The sequence below is a fragment of the Gorilla gorilla genome, chromosome 23 (genome assembly GCF_029281585.2).
Source record: "Gorilla gorilla gorilla isolate KB3781 chromosome 23, NHGRI_mGorGor1-v2.1_pri, whole genome shotgun sequence".
NCBI lineage: Eukaryota > Metazoa > Chordata > Mammalia > Primates > Hominidae > Gorilla > Gorilla gorilla.
This window is the reverse complement of record NC_086018.1, coordinates 27,585,401-27,592,527: the sequence shown is the minus strand read 5'-3', so window position 1 is coordinate 27,592,527 and position 7,127 is coordinate 27,585,401. Positions and strand designations below refer to the sequence as shown.

Genomic DNA, 7,127 nt, shown 5'->3' with positions numbered 1-7,127 from the left:
GTAGAGCTGGTGGGCTTAGTCCCACATGGCAGATCTACCCTCCTGGAGGGTACTGTGTTCTTGAGCGATTCTCAATAGTCAGTACTGGCTGGGTGCGGTGGCTCACGCCTGTAATCCCAGCATTTTGGAAGTCCGAGGTGGGCAGATCACTTGAGTGAGGTCAGGAGTTCAAGACCAGCCTGGGCAACATGGTGAAACCCTGTCTCTACTAAAAATACAAAAATTAGCTGGGCACGGTGGTGCATGCCTGTAATCCCAGCTACTTGGGAGGCTGAGGCAGGAGAATCCTTTAAACCCTGGAGTCGGAGTTTGCAGTGAGCGGGGATTGCGCCACTGCGCTTCAGCCTGGGTGAGAGAGCAAAACTCTGTCTCAAAAAAAAAATAAAAATAAAAATAAAAAAGAGCCAGTATTTTCCTCCTTGCTCCTGGGAAGGAGAAGGAACTGGCCCCCTACAACCAGGGATTCAGGACACGTGTTACTAGCTCCAGATAAGTAGGATTTACACGAAAAAATCCTGGGCCTTGTTTGTACAGTTCATGCCAGGGGTAGGAAATACCTGAAGCTTTCAAATACTGCATTAGAAGCTTTCAAATACTGCGTTAGAGTTGTGACCCTGTCCTGGGCAAGTCAGGCCTAAAATGGAGAAACTGGTGATGCACTCCTCAAAAAGCCAAGTGTAAAATGAGGTTAATGCCCTCCCTGACTTCTTGCCTTCACTGGTGTGGCATATTATGGTAAAAATAATAATTAAGAAGTAAGGTTATGCAGGCAAATCCTCTAGCGCCGAAATCTTCCCGGCCGCGCTACCAGGTTCTTTCGTGTTATCTTGGACATAACACAACATTAATTCAACTACTCGGTGGAGCGCCCACTAGCTGCTGGACACTATCTTAGGCCCTGGGCACAATGAACGAGAAACGTGTCTTTGTCTTTACAGTCTCACCACGCCACCACCTCCCTCGGGGGCCTCCGCGCTGAGCTTCCGGCCTCCACGCCTCGCTTCCGGTCGGCCGCCCCTTCCTTACTTCCGCTTCTCTATGGTGCGCGGGCAACCTTTGCTCCGCCTCCGGCAGTGGCTTACTCCCGGTGCCAGGTTCTTGGAGCTGTGAGGTGAGGAGGGGACAAGGGCAGTGGGGCTGGGAGATGGGGCGGGGCTGGGCGCTCCGGGACTGAGGTGCTGATCGCCCAAAGGGCGCCCCTGGGCTGGGGTCTGACCCGGCTTCTCCTCCCTCACTACCCGCGGTCCCCGGCCTCTGGGCGCTGCGCTGTTACCTCATCCGAAGTGTTCGCTGCAGCATCCTCAGGCTTCACGTTGGAGCTTCTTGATCGTGGTAATGTAGCCTGATGGGGGTGGGGGTGGTGGTGATGGTAACAGCTCACAAATATTGTGCTCTTCGGTGTGGCAGGCACTCTACTCTGTTGCCAAAGTCAGGATTTCCCACACTTAAGCCTTTCAGGTCCGGTCTTTGTAGGCTTTGCCAGATCAACTTACCACCTGTACTACCGTTTACTAAAAATTTGTTTGTTTGTTTGTTTGTTTTAGTATTTATTGATCATTCTTGGGTGTTTCTCGCAGAGGGGGATTTGGCAGGGTCATAGGAAAATAGTGGAGGGAAGGTCAGCAGATAAACAAGTGAACAAGGATCTCTGGTTTTCCTAGGCAGAGGACCCTGCAGCCTTCCGCAGTGTTTGTCTCCCTGGGTAGTTGAGATTAGGGAGTGGTGATGACTCTTAACGAGCATGCTGCCTTCAGGCATCTGTTTAACAAAGCACATCTTGCACCGCCCTTAATCCATTTAACCCTGAGTGGACACAGCACATGTTTCAGAGAGCACGGGGTTGGGGGTAAGGCTATAGACCAATAGCATCCCAAGGCAGAAAAATTTCTCTCAGTACAGAACAAAATGGAGTCTCCCATGTTCACCTCTCTCCACACAGACACAGCAACAATCCGATTTCTCTATCTTTTCCCCACATTTCCCCCCTCTCTACTAGACAAAACCGCCATCGTCATCATGGCCTGTTCTCAATGAGCTGTTGGGTACACCTCCCAGACGGGGTGGCGGCCGGGCAGAGGGGCTCCTCACCTCCCAGAAGGGGCGGCCGGGCGGAGGCACCCCCCCCGCCCCCGACGGGGCAGCTGGCCGGGCGGGGGCTGCCCCCCACCTCCCTCCCGGACGGGGCGGCTGGCCGGGCGGGGGCTGCCTCCCACCTCCCAGATGGGGCGGCTGCCGGGTGGAGGGGCTCCTCACCTCTCAGACGGGGCGGCCGGGCAGAGACGCTCCTCACCTCCCAGACGGGGTCGCGGCCGGGCAGAGGCGCTCCTCACATCCCAGACGGGGCGGCGGGGCAGAGGCGCTCCCCACATCTCGGACGATGGGCGGCCGGGCAGAGATGCTCCTCACTTCCTAGACGGTATGGTGGCCGGAAAGAGGCGCTCCTCACTTCCCAGACTGGGCAGCCAGGCAGAGGGGCTCCTCACATCCCAGACGATGGGCAGCCGGGCAGAGATGCTCTTCACTTCCCAGACGGGGTGGCGGCCGGGCAGAGGCTGCAATCTCGGCACTTTGGGAGGCCAAGGCAGGTGGCTGGGAGGTGGAGGTTGTTGCGAGCCGAGATCACGCCACTGCACTCCAGCCTGGGTAACATTGAGCACTGAGTGAACGAGACTCCATCTGCAATCCCGGCACCTCGGCAGGCCGAGGCTGGCAGATCACTCGCGGTCAGGAGCTGGAGACCAGCCTGACCAACACAGCGAAACCCCGTCTGCACCAAAAAATAAGAAAACCAGTCAGGCGTGGCGGCGCGCGCATGCAATCCCAGGCACTCGGCAGGCTGAGGCAGGAGAATCAGGCAGGGAGGTTGCAGTGAGCCGAGATAGCCGCAGTACAGTCCAGCTTCCGCTCGGCATCAGAGGGAGGCCATGGAGAGAGAGGGGGAGGGGGAGGGGGAGGGGTTTAGTAAAAATTTTTAATCCAGTCCAAATTTTTTTTTTGCAACGGGATCTCTGTTGTCAAGACTGAGTGCAGTGGCGCGATCATAGCTCACTGCAGCCTGGAACTTCTGGGCTCAAGCCATCCTCCCACCCTAGCCTCCAGAGTAGCTTGGGACCACAGGTGTGCGCCACCATACTAGGCTAATTTTAAAATGTTTTCTAAAGATGGGGTCTCGCTCTGTTGCCCACTCTGGTCTTGAACGCCTGGGCTCAAGCAATTCTCTCACCTCTGCTTGCCTTGGTTTCCCAAAGTGTTGGGATTACAGGTGTGAGCCATGGTGTTGGGCCCAGTCACTTTTTTTGTTGTTGAGACTGAATCTCGCTCTGTTGCCCAGGCTGGAGTGAAGTGGCCGCGATCTCGGCTCATTGCAACCTCTGCTCCCTGGGTTCAAGTGATTCTCCTACCTCAGCCTCCTGAGTAGCTGAGATTACAGGCGCCCGCCTCCACTCCCGGCTAATTTTTGTATTTGTGGTACAGACGGGGTTTCACCATGTTGGCCAGGCTGGTCTCAAACTCCTGACCTCAGGTGATCCACCCGCCTCAGCCTCCCAAAGTGCTGGGATTACAGGCCTGAGCCACTGCGCCCAGCCAAGTCACTTTTTAAACTCAAATTTACTTTGAGAGAAAACTTGAAATCTCTCCACCAGAAATGGAAAGCTGCTTTCACTTGTTTTACGTAGAAGGTAAAAATTAATATAGTTAATATAATGCAACTAGATCATTGTTAACAAAGTCTGGCTAGATTTTGTTGTTTAAGGCTGTGGGATAGAGTTCTTTTGTTACAAAGGAACATTGGCATTCATAGATGTTAAAGACAAACTAGGGAACTGAGATGTTCTCCTTGAAGCAATCAGAAGTTTCAAAATAAGAATTGAAAAGGGATTAACTTTCTCCTTAGGTGTTCAGCATTATTTAAGATCACCTATGCATCATCTGAAGCCACAATCCCAGGTCATCTTCATCACCTTCCCCAGTGGAATGCCTCCTGTGTTAAAGCCCACAACAACCCCTGTGGTAGGGACTGTTACTCTCATTTGATTTGTGAGGAATCAGACCCAGAGAAAAGTGAAGTGACTCGTCCGGGGACTCGTAGCCATGAAAGAGTAGAATGGAGATTCCAGTTCAGGGCTCTCTGACTTTTACTGTGACAAACTATTGGCTCCCTCAAGTCGGAGATGTGGAAGCTTCAGTGAGTGATGATTGTGCCACTGGACTCCAGCTTGGGTGACAGAGCAAGAGGGATTAGGGTAAAGGGGACACTGCTGCCCACCTCAGGAGGCTGTGGTGAGGCAACAAGGGAGGATGCTTTGTGACTGTAGAGCCCCATGAAATGTAGGTTTTATACTTTAAATTCTAGGATCAACCTGGGAGTCAATGGCATCACTAGATGAGAGGCTGGCAGGACTAGGAGGCATAAAAGTGTAGTTAAGAGCACCAGTATGGCATTGATTGGATAGATCTGGATTTTGGCGTACTAGTCATGTGACTCGCAATTACTTGCAAGTAATTCCCCTTGCGAGCCTCAGTTTTGTCATCTGTGAAATGGTGGTAGTTCTTAGCTGAAAAGTTTGTTATAAGGAGCAAATGAGAACATACCCATAAAGTAGTTAGATCAAGGCCCAGCACACAGTGATCACAGTAGTATTGGGAGTGTGTTTAAATGCCAGACCGAGGAGTTTGGATACTAATTTATGGAGCACTGTGCCAGGCTCAGGGGGAAGAGGGTAGAGCTCACAATCTAGGTGGGAAGACAGGTAAACGATTCATAGAGATAAATTCCCTAATAGTGTACCCAAAGTAGCCAAAAGAGGGCTTTGGGGAGACCTGACAGGCTTCCTAGAGCAGATGAGCATTGCTTAGTCTTGAAGGATATAGGGAGGAAAAGGAAGATCTTTGCAAGCAGGGGAAAAGACGTGGAGTGTTTGGGGAACTGGGATTGCAGGGTGCAGTTGCAGCTAGGAGCAGAGGTTGGGGACAGTGGGAAGGTCAGTAGGAATAGGAATGCAAGAAATGAAGTTGGGAAGGTGGGTTGGGGACAAACCATCAAGGGTCTTTATGACAGGTCAGGGAATATGGATATTCAGTGCATTATGAAGAGCCAGCAAAGGTTTTGAAACAGGAGAGGCATTAATTAGGTTGGTCTTTTTTAAGAAAGAGAATTTAGACAGTATTGTTGGGCAAGACTGTTAGAGTAGTCCTGGAGAGGAATGTGGAGGGCCTGGCCTAGGGTGTTGAGATGGAGACACACATGGTGCCTGGATAGCTGGGTGAACACTTCAATACAGGTCTCCTCTATGGAGAGTGTGGAGCAGGATGTGGGTGGAGGCAGGGAAGGGAGAGGTTGAAGTAGATGATTCCGAGGTCAGTGGGAGTGGGTGGTGATGCCTTTTTAAAAGAGAAGGTGGAGTTTGTTTTGGACAGGCTGAGGGATGCTTCCCTGTTGTATTACAGAGGGTTAAATTGAGGCTTTGAGGGGTTAAGTGACTTTCCTTGAGTTACCAAGTCTGTAAGTGGCCAGAACTGCTAGTTCGACTTCAGTGTTATGACTCCAGAAGAATCTCAAAAACTTTCTCCTCTTAACAGGTCTCAGCTGTTTCCTCCTGACATCAAGGAACAACCATGTCATCAGAATCGAGCAAAAAACGGAAGCCCAAAGTGATCCGAAGCGATGGAGCCCCAGCTGAAGGAAAGCGGAATCGATCTGACACCGAGCAGGTGAGATCAGTCAGGGTTGCCATGCTGCTGAGAAATTACATCTCATGGCCAAGCACCTGGCTGTGTGTTTGCAGCAGCTCGGGGTCTCATCTACCAGGTACAACTTTTTGGTGGCTTCCACTTGACCAGGTGACTGGCATTCCTGTTTCTTCACTAAAGCTGAGTGTCCACATCTGGTTTAGCTGCAGCATCTCCAAAACCAACAAGCCTGTATTAGACATGATTAGTACCTGCCCAGAGAATGTATTCCAGTATGATATGTGTCTCCAGTTTTCCTGATGGTCAGAAGAAGGTAGTCCATCTGCAGCATGGCACTGGAGCTTCAGGAATCCCTCGGTGTGCTGCTGAGACAATACCAGAACCATGTGCCCACAGAACCTCTTTTGTGGCCTGAGAGCTCATGTGATCGTCAGGTTCTTTTCTTCTTTTTGTCTGTTTCTCTGTCCTTGAATCTGTCAACTTCATTTGTGACTTAGCTATTTAAAAAAAAATTTTTTTGAGACAGGGTGTCACTGTGTCGCTCACGTCGGAGTACAGTGGCACGATTTCTGCTCACTGCAGACTGCATTTCCTGGGCTCAAGCGATCCTCCCACCTCAGTCTCCCAAGTAGCTGGGACCACAGCTGCACGCCACCATGCCCAGCTAATTTTGTATTTTTTGTAGATATGAGGTTTTGCCACGTTACCCAGGTTGGTCTCAAACTCCTGAGCTTAAGTGATCTACCTGCCTTGGCCTCCCAAGGTATTGGGATTATAGGTGTGAGCCACCCCGCACCCAGCTGGAATTCCTCTCTATAGGAGACTATCATACAGCCATTTTGATTGAGATCTGTATTTACTGGGATGGTCATATGGTTTGGCCGTGTCCCCACCCAAATCTCAACTTGAATTGTATCTCCCAGAATTGCCATGTGTTGTGGGAGGGACCTACGAGGAGGTAATTGAATCATGGGGGCCGGTCTTTCCCATGCTGTTCTTATTATAGTGAATAAGCCTCATGAGATCTGATGCGCTCATCAGGGGTTTCTGCTTTTGCTTCCTCCTCATTTTTCTTTTGCTGCCGCCATGTAAAAAGTGCCTTTCACCTCCTGCCGTGTTTCTGAGGCCTCACCAGCCATGTGGAACTGTTAAGTCCAATTAAACCTCTTTTTGTTCCCAATTTCAGGTATGTCTTTATCAGCAGCGTGAAAATGAACTAATCCAGTAAATTCATACCAGTAGAGTGGGGGGTTGCTGAAAAGATACCTGAAAATGTGGAAGCGACTTTGGCACTGGGTAACAGGCAGAGGTTGGAACAGTTTGGAGGGCTTGGAAGAAGACAGGAAAATGTGGGAAAGTTTGGAACCTCCCAGATACTTGTTGAATGGCTTTGACAAAAATGCTGATAATGGGCCGGACATGGTGGCTCACGCCTG

General features: G+C 50.9%; 1 protein-coding gene across 29 annotated transcripts in view; it reads left to right on the top strand.

The window, feature by feature from the left end:
* Nucleotides 1–50: 50 nt before the first annotated feature.
* The window catches only part of THOC5 (THO complex subunit 5), a 45,924-nt gene continuing 38,847 nt past the window's right edge, over nt 51–7,127 (top strand). For 2 of the 29 annotated variants that reach the window (XM_055374139.2, XM_063704636.1), the window contains exons 1-6: nt 51–1,111; nt 1,297–1,332; nt 1,997–2,042; nt 2,298–2,416; nt 3,896–4,011; nt 5,581–5,712. In XM_055374139.2, coding sequence (XP_055230114.1) covers nt 5,617–5,712 — 96 coding nt within the window. In that variant the 5' untranslated portion in view covers nt 51–1,111; nt 1,297–1,332; nt 1,997–2,042; ... (1 more) ...; nt 3,896–4,011; nt 5,581–5,616. Of the gene's footprint in view, nt 1,112–1,192; nt 1,333–1,996; nt 2,043–2,297; nt 2,417–3,895; nt 4,012–5,580; nt 5,713–7,127 lie in introns of all 29 variants that reach the window. The other 27 variants (XM_063704647.1, XM_063704637.1, XM_063704645.1 and 24 more) reach the window with 15 other exon arrangements.